Source organism: Suricata suricatta, chromosome 3, assembly GCF_006229205.1.
Source record: "Suricata suricatta isolate VVHF042 chromosome 3, meerkat_22Aug2017_6uvM2_HiC, whole genome shotgun sequence".
Classification (NCBI taxonomy): domain Eukaryota; kingdom Metazoa; phylum Chordata; class Mammalia; order Carnivora; family Herpestidae; genus Suricata; species Suricata suricatta.
Window position 1 is genome coordinate 157,468,096 of NC_043702.1, and position 15,018 is coordinate 157,483,113.

A 15,018-nucleotide genomic window follows, 5' to 3' on the forward strand; every position below is an offset into this window, starting at 1 on the left:
TAACCCATAAGAATTATTGTCGCCACAGTAATGGAGTAAAACACAAAGCAAGCAGACCTCAGTGGATATAATATATATCCACTATAATAGCTGTCTCCCCCTAACGTGTTTGATTGTGGATCCTCCTGCTCTGGTTGTTTCCTCATTCCAAGAATCAAGCTGAAGAAAGTTCTCTTGGGAACATGCTCTCCTCTGGGTAGAGAGAAAAAGCAAAAGAGTTTGTGTAACCTTGCAATGCTTCTCAAAAACTTGTGCTAAGTCATGACCTACTGGCTCTCATGTATTTCACTGACCAGTGTTATCCTTTCCGATACCAGGTTAAAGGGAATCACCCATGAACAGTTGATAGTTTTTTTTTTTTACAATGAGCCATTAATCCATGTATTCGTGTTTACATCCATGATAGTGCAGAAAATAATTGCAAAGATAATGCAATCTACTACATCTTTGTTTTTTATTTGTCCTTAGGATTATTTTAATTATTCTATTATCCATTGTTTTCTGAATTATTCTGACTTTCTGAGAGCATTACCTTTATCCTCAACAACTGTATATATGAGAATACAAATTGAGAAAATTCAAGGAAAATATAATAGTTCTATGAAGTTTCTTTTCTTAATGGACATAACACAGATGATTTGAAAATCAGGACAGAAAAGTACATTATTGTGAGGTCCACAGCATATAAAATGTACCTAATCACTTCTTATGAACTTAAGATGACACTAAGGTCATGATTGCTTTTTGTTATTGTTTTATTGTCTTCTGTTTTGCATCTCCCTGAAAACATCTTTCAATATGTGCTGCTAATGCCTGTAAACGACCACAGTATTTCAGTTGTAAAAGACACAGCTGCATGATTTCTGTGTGAAATAATCACATCTTTTTATATCCACAGTCATTAATCCTTTTCACTTTCTAACAAACTCAGAATGTTGAATCATTTTTAGAATCACATTTAGTTTTTACAAAATGTGTGGGTGCCCTTTGGGTCTCATGTCATGCTTATGAGCTACAGGTGGCTTGAGAAATATGAATAAAAATGACATCTGAACACAAATTTTAGTTGATGGAATAATATCTCAGTTTTCAAATCTGAATATTGTGTTAGTTATCTAGAATCGGGATGAACTTTTATACTCAAATACTTGAGAAAGAGTTACAATTAAAGTCCAGAATGCATTCTTCTTTCTTAAGATTGATTGCAAAAGTTTTAAATATGAAGACCACAAGCATCCCCATAACATGGTATTATATATAACTTAAAAATACCAGATCTCTTAGAGGAAAGAAATAGGCTTATTTCCTATGTAGATTGAGTAACTTGGTTAAAATGTCTTAGATATTGAACAATCCATGATTTATAACACTTAATGTTTAGCATAAACTACCCAGCTTGCATCACACAGTTGTTTGTTGTAACTAAGAATTTAAAACAAGGTTTTCATGAAGAACAATGAGGGTCATTTAAACTGCCCCACATGCTTCACTGCAGGGAGAGCTTCCACATACGTGGATTAATGTTCAACTGTAGACAAGAACTAGAGGCAGCTTATGAATGGATTCCCTTTATCCAGTTGTTAGAAAAAATAACCAACTGCTATCTTCAATAATTCCATATATCTTGATTATAAGATCCTCTAGAAACCAATTTTGACTAAGTCCACATTCCTGTGGTGAAATTCAATATCTATGAAATCCTAACTTATAAAAATTTAAAACCTTCTCATTTGCTGTTAGGCCCTAATAAAAAAGGAAAATAGAGGAAACAAACATTTATTGTACACCTTAGATGTGTTCTGCCAGGGTCTATGGAGGACTTATATTGCTTAGTCTTTTCTAACAGGTGAGAGTTGGCTATTGCCTGAGACAAGAAAGCTAAGAGCATGTATAACTCTATCAAAGACCCACAGTCATCAAGTTAGGGGCTTATGGGCTGTCAGGATTTACCTACATAAACACCTGACTCCAAAACTCATAATTTTCTTTCTTAATTATATCATATTTCTTTCAAATTAATAGTAACAAAGAATCAACTGTAAAACTAGTAATAAAAGTGTATTAAGCTTTACAATACTTTTCAATTGATTTTCTATGGTTTCTATAATATATATTTATTCTCAGGCTAGAAGGAGGAAAACACATTTAACCATACCTTACAAGCAAATGTAGACTCTTTGGAAAACAAAGAAAAAAATATATATTTTTAATCTCCAGTAAAGAATGAATGGAAACTGCTGTTACTTGTGATGATGAATATGGGTCATCGTTTCTCTATGTACAGTTTTGATTCCTTGAACTTATATTAGTATTTGTTTTAACATTCATAAGTAACATAGGACCACTCTGAAATAGTAATCCCTAGCTTCTGTTATGTGTCATTTTCTAAATTACGGGACACTTTAACATCTGCAAATTATTCTTTTTTTAAGTTTATTTGTTTATTTGGAGAGAGTGTGTGCACGAAAGCAGGAGAGGGGCAGAGAGAAAGAGAGGGGGGAGAGAGAGAATCCCACGCAGACTCTGAGCTGTTAAGAATCTGACAATGGACTTGAACCCACAAACCATGGGATCATGACCTGAGCCAAAACCAAGAGTTGGATGCCTAACTGATAGAGCCCTCCAGGGGCCTCTCTGCAAAATATTCATAAATCAAATACTTTAATTTGTTTTTTAAAATAAGTTTCTGCTACTCCTCTTTTTTTTCTGTGAGATATAATTCAACTGAGCATCTGCAAAGGAATTAATTAGATTCCTACTAAGAACTTTTCACCTGAAGAGTGAAGACATATAGAGAGATACACTCTTTAAAGGACTATTTTGAGAGATAGTTACTCTCTATGTGTAGATACAGATTATAGGACTGGGGTTCATGGATTGTAAAAGAAGTAGAAAATGAGGCTTCTGCACATCACAAATAAGACAAGATAGCTAAAATTACTAGAAATGTTCAGATATGGAATGAGTTATTTTATTCAAAGTTTAAGAAGTTGGGGTGAATAAAAGAGAACAGTGTCATGTTAACTATGTTCAAATTCTTACTGCAGTCTAGTTATATTCTAAATCCTTTATAGATACTATCTGTTTCATGCATATAGCTCCTTTTTGTAGTAGGAAAACTACAGTCATACTCTTTAAGAAGAAATTGAGTCAAGTTATAGAATTCAAGATCATTCAGTTACTAAATAGAAACCAGTATTAAAACTTAAATCTGCTTGGCGCTAGCAGCTGGCATACTTACATTGAAACTATAACAATTAATTCTATATTTTTCATCCTTCTAGTACCTCATAATTCAGTGAAAGAGTCCATTCAAGTGGTCTAATTATCTCCTCTGCTCAATGATGTATAGTTTTTCAATTCGTGTTGGACAGCTCCAGTAATAAAAAAAGTCACTACTATGCAAAAAGAGACAGTGGAGATGACTCTCCTCACGTACTTAAATGGCTTTCTTGAATCTCCAAAGGCAAAAGTAATTTCCAATAAATCAATTGAACCAATATTTTGAATTTAATATATCCCTGAATTGAAGAAAATTAGATATTATTTTAAAGAATAGGCAGTTATGCTTCTTTTTATCAACAGGAATCTGTAGAAAACATTGCAAATGCAAGAAGGCTAAACATGGATATTTGGATGTGTTTTCTAAATAAAATCACCTGAGAACAGCCATATCACCCACAATTTCATTTTAGTCATAGGATTAAATTCATAAAACTTACTTATATGAATAAATGTTTTAAATCATTTTCACTTTTTTTTCTTTTCTTTTTCTAATGTTTGCTTTTGAGAGAGGAAGAGAAACAGAGAGCAGTGAAAGAGGGAGACAGAGAATCCCAAGCAGTCCCACATTGTCAGTGCAGAGCCCAATGCAGGGCAACTGACAAACCAAGAGATCATGATTGAGCCGAAATCAAGAGTCGGATGCTTAACCAACTGAGTCACCCAGGCGCGGTTCTCACTTCTTTCTTGTGTCTGCACTGTTTTCTATTTTATAGATGCAACATAGTTTATTCTTACTGAATCGGTATCTGGGTTGCTACAAATATTTCAAATAAAGACATAGTAAGACCTTTTTGCATATTTTAACCAGTGTTTTTTGGAATAGATTCTTAAAAGTAGAATTGCTGAGTCAATCATTGCTAACTATTGCCAAATTTCTCTCTGGTTACATCATTTTGCATTACCATCAGCAATATATCCAAGGGCCCGTTTCCTTCCAGTTTGCCAATAACTTTGGCAAGGTTGTCAAACTTTTGGATTTTGGGCAAATTCTGTAATTGCAAAGGCATATGTCAATATATTTTGAATTTGCATTTCTTGTACTATTTTAACCTAGGTGTCTGGGATTTTCTGCTTTATGAAAAGTGTTACCATTAAAACAACTTGGCAAGTTTTAGTCTTTAGTACTCACTATGCAGTGTTTTCCTTTTCCTCATTTACTAATTTTTGGCCTGAATTCTACAATATCTGATATCATGAATGTTAGCTTTGCTTTCTTTTAATTTACATTTACTGAGACCTTTGCCATTTTTGTTTTTATCCTCACTTAATAAGACATGTCTCTTGCTGTATTTGTCCATTTGGGCTGCAATGAAATGCCACAGACCGGGTGGCTTAAAAATGGCAGAAATTTTTTTGCTCCTGTTCTGGAACATGGAAGTCCAAGATCAAAGCACCAGCATTGTTAGATCAGAGCCCTTTTCAGTGTTGCATAGTCTTGTATTTTCACATGGCAGATGGGGGAAGAGAACTTTCTTGGAAACTCTCTTATAAACACACTAGTTCTTTGATGTGAACTCTGATCTAAATATCTCCCCAAAGCATCACTTCTTAGTACCATCATTTTTGGGGGTTAAGATTTCACACGTAAATTTTGCAGGGACACAAATGTTCAGATTATAGCACTCACATCTGTAATACATGTTCATTATGAGTTCTGAGACCACCACAGAACTGTTCTTTCTACAGCCGTGTACCGGATGTCTGTTTTGGGATTCTCTCCCAACTTGGCACATAGGTGATTTTTTTTCCTCGGATTCACTGGTTTTTCTGAGATACACTCACTCAAATTTCCACACTAGTTAATCCTCTTTTTCTGGGGGTAAATAATCATTGGGGATTTTTTTATTTGCTTGTTTAGTAATTTACATATATATTCACTTTTCCAGGTGTTCCCACCTGAAAGCTATTTATCATGCACATGACCTAATGCTGTTGATAATTTGACCCACTCATTCATATTTTTGAGGGATTGTTTTTCCAGCTGCTGTAGTTAGGCTGCTTGTTTTCCACTATGCCTGGTAGGATCCAAATACAAACGGAGAATGTGATCTTTCAGAAATAACATTGCTAACACTTTATTTCTGATATCAATTGACCTGATCTCTTGGGATAAATATAAGCTGTTACATAGAATTGAATAGTCACCGAGGATATGTAACTTTAAAACTAGTGTTACTTTATTTACTTGGTATTTTCTAAAACTGGGTTGTCACTTTGTAAGCAGGCACAGCGCCCCCTAAACAGTGAGTTAGTGAAAGAATGAGAGTAAGCATCAGTTCTGTCAACTATCTGCTAGATGAACATCCAAGAATATGGAAATATGTAGATAGCAAGTTCTTAAAGTTAAACTTAAATGACATTGGTATGTGTTGTCAACATTTGAACATTGAAAATTGCAGCTTAATTATATTATACTTTAAATTTCACCTTTGAAAAACAATTGGCAATCCCTAAATCTTCCATGGAGGGTAGTGATTTCCGTAGAGTGTATTAACTCATAATATTTGTATATAATGCCACATGTAAGAAACCTCTGAATTTAGGGGCACCTGGGTGGCTCAGTTGGTTGAGCGTCTGGCTTCAGCTCGGGTCATGATCTCACGGCTTGTGGGTTTGAACCCTGCATCGGGCTCTCTGCTGACAGCTGGCTCAGAGCCTGGAGCCTGCTCGGATTCTGTGTCTCCCTCTCTCTCTGACCCTCCCCTGCTCACGCTGTCTCTCTCTATCTCTCAAAAATAAATAAAAAAACATTTAAAAAAGTTAAAAAAAAAGAAACCTGTGAATTTAATGCATATATTTACATAACTATATGTGTATATAGTAAAACCTGCCTTTCTGAGCATAATTCCTTCTGGAAACATGTTTGTAATCCAAACTACTTGTATATCAAAGCGAATTCCCCATAAGAAATATGGAAACTCAGATAATTCATTCCACAACCCAAAAATTATAAAAATAATTTGAATATTGTAACATGATGCAATATAATACAGAAAATACAAAATAACAAAATATAAAGAAATTTATTTAAAAAGAAAAATAAATTAACCTGCACTTACCTTTGTAAACCTTCATGGATAGTGTGAGGAGGACAAGAGAGAGGAGGGTTATTGGGTAGGATGACTTTGACTATTACTAATGGATGCTGACTGCAGTACAGTATTAATAAACTCTTATCATACACTGTACTTAATGTAACCGGCAATAAGGCAGCAGAGGAAAGGGTCCAAATCTGCAGGCGGCCTGACCTAAAATGAAGCAAAGGATTCCTAAGCTCACTCTTGTATGGAAAAGCAAAGAACTGTCCATAGGGGCTTTGAAGGGACAAAAAATACACTAGTGCCAGTTGTGGGCATCCCCCATCATTATGAAAAATCACTGATTTCTGCCAAACACCACAGTCTGAGACCGAGTATCATCCAAGTATGGAAAATGATCATCCACAATCCTACAGAGAGCAGAAGCAAGAAAGAGAGAGAGAGAGAGAGAGAGAGAGAGAGAAGGATTGGCCCAATTGTGATCATGTGATGTTCTACATCCTGTGCTCCTCATACTCCAAGACATCACTCATTTATCAAGTTAAAAATTACTAAAACTATTTGCTCATTTTGTGGAACACTCACATAACAACATAAGTTACTTGTAATCCAAAGTATTACTGTGTATGTTTTCTTGGCATTTTAAAGGTATAATTAAAAACAGCTAGGGGCACCTGGCTGCCTCAGTTGGTGGAGCATGTAACTCATGATATTACAAATTTGAGGGCCACGTTGGGTATAAAGATAACTAAAAAATTAAAACCTTTAATAAATGGCTGATATTTAGTAATAGGCTTGGTCATGTTTCCATTAGTCGTGGCTGATCTATAGTAGACATTTCTTTTTTTTTAGTTTTTTAAGTCTTTTATATATTTTTGAGAAACAGAGAGAGACAGTGCAAGCAGGGGAGGGTCAGAGAGAGAGGGAGACACGATCTGAAGCAGACTCCAGGCTCTGAGCTAGCTGTCAGCACAGAGCGCGACGTGGGGATCATGACCTGAGCCGAAGCTGGATGCTTAACTGACTGAGACACCCAGGCACCCCTATAGTAGACATTTCTGAGTAAATTTTGTATCATGCACCCTACTTATGTTCATATTACATATTTTCTTTCTTAATTCACTTTTGTCCCATAGGGGTTTTAGGTAAGCTAAACTATATGAAAGTCAAAAAAATCTAGAGAAATTATTCCACAAAAGCTAGTTTTTCACCATTTACTAAACAGCATTAACAGCCTTCAGTACCTCAAGTACCTTTCTAGGTACCACATGAATGACACACACACACACACACACAAAACATGCCCTGTTGTTGCTTATCACTCTTTTGTTTCATTAGGTCTGTAATCTATGCTTCCCCACATGCAGATAAGTGAAAAAGTGATTTTAAGTGGAGAAATTGAATAATTTTAAATATTATTAATGCAGGAGAGGAGTCACTCACAATTTTTGTGGACAAGCGGAAGTTGAGCAAAAGATCTGAAGGAAGTGATTCCAGCACCAACAGCTCTTCAGTCACTTTGGAGACGCTACATCAACTAGCCGCTTCCTACTTCATTGACAGGGACAGCACCCTTCGGCGACTTCACCACATTCAAATTGCATCCACTGCCATAAAGGTATGAATGACTTTACCCTAAACTGATATCACACCATTATTATTCCCAGCTCTAAAATGCATCTTTTTATATTTGCTTGTCTCACTGATCTAAAAAATTACATTATAAAAAACAGTTTAACATTTCATTTGTCATAAGTTTTGAAATGTATTTTGCTGAAGTAGTGTTTATCTCAGTGTGATTTTTTGACTTGATAATTGGGTCAAGGTGTTTCATACACTAATGTTAATTGAAATACACTTGAACTATGTGTCTGGGTACACAGACTTCCTTATAATATGTATGTGGGTAAAACTTTTTAAAATAACTTTTAATTTATTTTGCAAATATTCATATTTTATAGTATGTATTTAAATACATTCTGAGTAGGTGCTCAAAATGGTCCGTGACACAAAAGCCATCAAAGAGCTTGGCTTAAGAAATCTTTTCCCCCAGTATTTTAAAAATACAATTAAGAAGTAAAAGTATTTGGATAGAGGTTTCTAGAAGTCAAGACACAGCACAATATAGAATTAGCATGTTGATTCCATGAATTCACTCAAAAGTTTTGCCTCTGACTATACTAAGATTGACTATCAAAACTGAGAGAAAGTGAGAATAAGGCCTCTTTAATTTTATTTATTTAATTTTAAAAAATTAATGCTTATTTATTTTTGAGAGAGAAAGAGAGAGAGAGAGAGAGAGAGAGAGAGAGACTCAGAGCACAAGCAGGAGAGGGACAAAGAGAGAGGGAGATACAGAATCTGAAGCAGGCTCCAGGTTCTGAGCTGTCAGCACAAACCCTAATCCGGGGCCCAAACTCAATAAATGTGAGATCACGATCTGAGCTGAAGTTGGGCACTTAACCAACTAAAGTCACCCAGGCACCCCAAGAGGTCCCTTTAATTTAAAAAGAGAGAGACAGACGAAGAGACACAGACAGTCAGACAGATGGTAACTTCCAAAACATTAGCTTTTTAGACACATATCTCTGACAGTTTTAAATCGATATGTTATTGTGCTTGGTCAATGGCCACCACAAAACAAACAAAACCATCACAATCTGATAGGGTGATCCCAGACTAAGTAAACAAGAGCAAAATAAAACACAAGGAGCATTTTTGTTTCAGATTTAGGATTTCATAATTAATATAAAAATCAGTCATTAAATATATCATTTTATTGTTTTATGATTTTCAAATTAATGTGTGTATTTGTTTTATAGTTAATTGAAAAATTAGTACTTCAGTATTTGGGAAATGCTATGGAAATTTTGCACAATATATATTTTTATATATCATACATAACATTTTATTATATATATTTATTATACGATAAATATATATTATGCAAGATGTACAGGAGAGAATAAAGGTGATGTAGAAATATCTTTATCTTATTGGTTACATAAATAATACTATGTGTCTTCAATATCGCTAGTAGATGAAGTTGGGGATTACACAGTAGATGTAAATTACACAATTGTAATTAGTCTACTTTTGACTGTAGGACTTATGTTGGATAATCAAGTATATAAATAGTATTTATGCTATATATATATATATATATATATATATATAAATGTAGCCAACAGGAATGCAGATATCTAAGTTAATTTAAAAATATTGTAAGATAGGATATTGTTATGTTTTTTTGAAGGAAAACACAAGCTGAACCTCCCTTCTTTTTTTTTTTATAGTTTATTGTCAAACTGGTTTCCATATAACACCCAGTGCTTCTCCCCCAAGTACCCCCGCCTCCATGACCATCCACCCCCTTATCCACCCCCTTCCCCTTCAACCCTCAGTTCATTTTCAGCATTCAATAGTCTCTCAAGTTTTGCATCCCTCTCTCTTCCCAACTCCCTTTCCCTCTTCCCCTCCCCCTGGTCCTCCATTATGTTTCTCCTGTTCTCCTGTTAGACCTATGAGTGCAAACATATGGTATCTGTCCTTCTCCGCCTGACTTATTTCGAGGGTGTCATACTAAGCAAAAGATAGAATATTGTTAAGAGATATTTAGCTCAAGGTGTCTGAGGAGAAATAGACTTTCTCAGAAATCAATTTCAATGAAATAAACAGTAACTTAAAGTGTATTTTCTAATAGAAGACATTGTTATTGTAAGTATGTTTATTACATGGCTATTGATTTTTTTCTCAGCACCAAGTAGAATTTTGCAATAGAGGTTTTTACTTTGCTCAGTAAGAACTATTCATTCACAGTTTTTGTCAAAACTTAACTGGATGAGGACATGGGTCTGGAGAGGCCTGGTCACAGCAACAGGTTATTGGGGACAAAATGCATCTGCTTATCTCCAAGTAGTAAACTACTCAAGTGTGCATATCGTCCTATGTAAACAGAGCAGGAGGATCCTGGCCTGCCATCCCACGACAGGCTGGTTGTCTGGAATTTCATCTGAGGAGACACCAGGGACCCCTAGCTGCCGGAGAAGCCCTGGACCCCATCAGGCAACAAGTCCAAATGGGAACTGACTGCTGTCATTCTGTAGCTGCCACTAAATGGCAGTTAATGGGGAGTGGGCCCCCTCCTCACTGGAGACTGTGCAGGTGGTTGGTGCTGGGCCCCAGCTCCACAGGTTGGGAGGGCCTGGCTGTCCCAGGCCTGATGAAGGGGTGTATACCCCATCTACATGTGGAGCAGTTCAGGGTCCTAGGGATTGGGGGAAAAAACAAAGAAAAAAAATCTTATGTACAATTGTATGTACTTCTGTTCTTGCACAAGCAAAGTGTATGTCACAGAAATCAATATGTTTCAACGGTGTAAGTATTGTCTGCAGGCTCTGTGCTTCAGCTCTGGTGATAGATTTGGGGAGGAGAAGGCTTCCTGAAGCCCATAATCTAGCTGTGTGGTAGAAAAGAGCTTTAGAGAAGTGACTATTTTTAAGTTCGTTTGTTTATTTCAAGAGAGAGAGAGAGAGAGAGGGAAAGAGAGAATCCCAAGCAGCCTCCATGCCCTCTCAGCACAGAGCCCAAAGCAGGGTTCCATCCTACAGGTTTGTGAGATCATGAACAGATCCGAAATCAAGAGTCAGTCACTTAACTGACTGAGCCACCCAGGCACTCTCAAAGAAGTGGCTCTTTTAAAATAAGTCATTCCAGAGCAGCTCTGAGGAAGAAGGAGTAACCTGGAATGTAGGAGAGTGAACAGCCTCACCTTTAGAGCTACAGGGAATGCTCACTATCCATTCACCATGGGAAAGCCCTCAGAGGCACATAATGGGTATATTTTATTTTATATTTTTTAATAGTTTATTGTCAAATTGGTTTCCATACAACACCCAGGCTCTTTCCCATAAGTGCCCTCCTCCATCACCACCTCTTTTCCCCCCTCCCCCTTCCCCTTCAACCCTCAGTTCATTTTCAGCGTTCAATAGTCTCTCAAGTTTTGTGTCCCTCTCTCTCCCCAACTCTGTTTCCCTCTTCCCCTCCCCCTGGTCCTCCATTAGGTTTCTCCTGGTCTCCTGTTAGACCTATGAGTGCAAACATATGGTTTCTGTCCTTCTCTGCCTGACTTATTTCGCTTAGCATGACACCCTCAAGGTCCATTCACTTTCCTACGAAGGGCCATATGTCATTCCCTCTCATTGCCATGTATATGCCACATCTTCTTGATCCACTCATCAGGTGATGGACATTTAGGCTCTTTTCATGTTTTGGCTATTGTTGACATTGTTGCTATGAACATTGGGGTACATCGGTAATTTTTAAGTGTGTGTAGATTGGCTGGCGAAGGAAAGGAGAAGTAGGACTTTAGATCAGGGAGAGGAAGCAGAGAATAATGTGGGGATGATGCAGGGATGGATAGTAAAGAGAAGTAAAGGTATCTTGTGCTATAACTGAGGACAAAAAGGAAATGAGTTATGTGCCATAGGCAACAGCATGGCTAAGAATATAAAGTCACAGAATTACTTTGGGAGTGCAAGGGTGAGGTAGCTGGAAATGGGAAAGAGGGAGGACGATCAGACTTTCCAGGATTTAATTAGGTCTGGATGGAGTTCTCTTCCGAGGCGGTAGTAATTTTAAGTGACTGGTGATTTTCCGGTGCTGGGTCAGCTGCTGTCTGGGTTACTGTGAAAGCTCCAGGGAAAAGCTCTCGAGGAGGTCTACAGGCTCTTGTCTTGCCGGCACAATTGTATGTACCTGTGCATTTTTCTGGGAAGCTATCCTTTATTTTCATTAGTTATCAAGAGTGTCCCTACACAGATAAAAGGTGTCCCTCCTCAATTATAAGATTATAATTGCTTAGATGTAAGTTAACAGAATAGGAAGGTCTGGGGTTGGGGGGACAGGTGGGAAATGCAAGGGAATCTAAAAGCATTCAACTACTGAAATTCTTCACACATGAATTCACAGTTCAATGCAAAGTGCTTTCATAGTATATTTGGATCAAGAGCAGAACTCCTTTACTGACCCCCCAAAGGTTTAGTGCATTGTTTATATGTTTAAAATTTTCAACTAAGCATACTGAGATCCACAATTTCCTTGATAAGGCAAAATATCACGTATTGGAAGTGTCATGAAGTAGGTGTTGAGTTTCTTGAAAAAAATGTATGTACTTGTCTATTGATTGATAGAATTTAGGGAACAGAGTATTGTTAAAAAAAAAAGTCAAGTAAGATCATTATCAGACAACAGCAAAAATATAATTACATATGGAAAGTCATGCCTGCTTTTATCATGCTAATTCTTGCAAAAACACAAAAGAGTTGGACAAATGGTGTTAACTATGAGCCAGTTTCTAGAAAATTGGATAGAATAATTTGTTTTTATCTTTTACAATTATGAATATAAATGTAGGCTGCAGTTCATTAACACATCTGGAAATAAAAAAGAGGCTCAAACACCTATGTAGCTTAATTAACTGACATATTCCAATTAACAGCATTTATAACAAGTATTATTTCCATATTATTTTTAATTCAATAAATTTCTAATACAATTTCAAGAATTGGCTGTTATTTTCAGAAGATCCAACTTAGTTGACTCAAGTTATCTAAAAGATCACACTGACCTCATCTTTAGGATTATTATGAAATAGTCTAATAAATTTAATATTATGTTACTGACAATGAAAATATATATTGGAAAACTTTAATCTATCACCTGATGTGCTGTGTGCATTTTCCAAAACTTCCTTATTACTCTAAATTTTATTTTATTTTATTTTTAAGGATTTTTTAAAAGTTTATTTATTTTTGAGAGAGAAAGACCATGAGCAGGGGATTAGTAGAGAGAAAGAGAGAGAGAATCCCAAGCAGGCTCTGCGCTGTCAGCACAGAGGCCATGTGAGGTTCTATCTCACGACATGTGAGTTTGTGACTGAGCCGAAATCAGGAGTCGGAACCTCAACCAACTGAGCCACCTAGACATCCCCGTCTAAATTTTAAAAATCAGGTTACGTGCAGTACGTAAAATTAATTTTTTATCAAACACTTAAAAGTATTAAAAGAACTAAATTATTATTAATTTCTTAAGATAAGTACTGATTAATGTCTGGGTTTCTGACATTTTTCTTGTACAGATAAAAAAACACAGATAGATTTAAGTTTTTTAATTATATTTGAAAGAACACGAGAAAGTGTCAGTGGGGAAGGGGGGCAGAGGGAGCGAGAGAGAATTTCAAGCAGGCCCCATGCTCAGCCGGTAGTCCAACATGGGGCCTCATCCCACAACCTTCAAATAATGACCTGAGCTGAAATCAAGTCAGACACTCAACAGACTGAGCCATCCAGGAGTCCCATAAAATAGGTTTTTAAAATTATAGGGGCACCTGGGTGGCTCAGTCGGTTGAGCGTTTAGCTCCAGCTCCAGCTCAGGTCATGATCTCATAGTTCGTGGGTTCAAGCCCCGCCTTAGGCTCTGTGCTGACAGCTAGCTCAGAGCCTGGAGCTTGTGTTCAGGTTCTGTGTCTCCCTCTTCCTCTCTGACCCTCCCCTGCTTGCACTGTCTCTCTCTCTCAAAAATAAATAAAACATTAAAAAAATTAAAATTACAGTGTATAGAAATGTTTCCTAATAAGTTTAGGAAAAAGCACAAATAATGTGTTAAAATTACCTTAAAGGTCAAGATGCCAATTAAGAATTCCATCCTTAAATGATGTTTTAGTGTCGTTTAGTTTATTTAAGAATGTTGCAGGTGATTTTGAGAAGAGGCTCTAGAACTTTGTATCTACATTTCTGAAATTATAAAAATCCATTAAATTAAAATTTGAAAAGCTCTTTGTAAAATTAGGCCTAATACTACTTTTCCAAAAAAACATTTCTGATATGTAAATTATTTGCTCTCTGAAATAAAAATCAGTAAGACCTCACATTAATTTTTAAATTTTACTTTTATGTGTTCAAAAGAGCTTAAAGAAGACACAAGATTAGGAAATTTACCTGTAAACTATTCTTAATAATTGGAAGTTTGATTTCATATATTAGTTTCATTTTCAAAAAAGATTCCCTTAGCAAACTCTTTTGGGTTTAAATGAATGTTTTAACTTACACATAAATTTAAACATCTTGGTAAAATGCAAGCACTTTATAAAGTCTGACAGTTTTGTTTCAAATTGACAAAAATGTGTATCTACATTTTCTTGCGTATATGTACTAATTTGTCCACAGTATTTTCTAGGCTTAAGGAATAATATGTTATTCCAGGTCATAATCCTAGGGTCATGGGACTGAGGCTCACATCAGGTTCTGTGTGGGGCATGGAGACTGCCTTGGATTCTCTCTCTCTCTGCCTTTCCCCTGCTTGCTCTCTCTGTCTCTCAGAAAATTACATGTATTAAACCTGCTTCCAACCAAGATGGAAGAACAGAGACTGGATCCGTCTTCCCATATAACAATACAAAAACAAAAACAAAACAAACTAACTAACTAAAACAACCCAAACCAAACCAAAACAAAAAAAAGTCACTCATGAGGGTTGGAATCAACTTCTTCAAAACTCCTTTTCGCTTTGATATTTTAATCCTTCCCACGAATCACAAATGTTCTTAATGGCAATTAAAATGGTGAATCTTTCCCAGAAGTTTTCAGTTTGCTTTGTCCAGATCCAAGAGGAATCACTGTCTATGGCAACAATAGCC

The 15,018-nt window shown here is 36.3% G+C and overlaps 1 protein-coding gene across 4 annotated transcripts in view; it reads left to right on the forward strand.

Moving 5' to 3' along the window:
* Window positions 1-15,018, forward strand: part of BRINP3 (BMP/retinoic acid inducible neural specific 3) — a 414,132-nt gene that overhangs the window by 213,380 nt on the left and 185,734 nt on the right. For all 4 annotated transcript variants that reach the window (XM_029935640.1, XM_029935642.1, XM_029935641.1 and 1 more), the window contains one exon: window positions 7,751-7,941. In XM_029935640.1, the coding sequence (XP_029791500.1) occupies window positions 7,751-7,941 (191 nt within the window). The remainder of the gene's footprint in view (window positions 1-7,750; window positions 7,942-15,018) is intronic.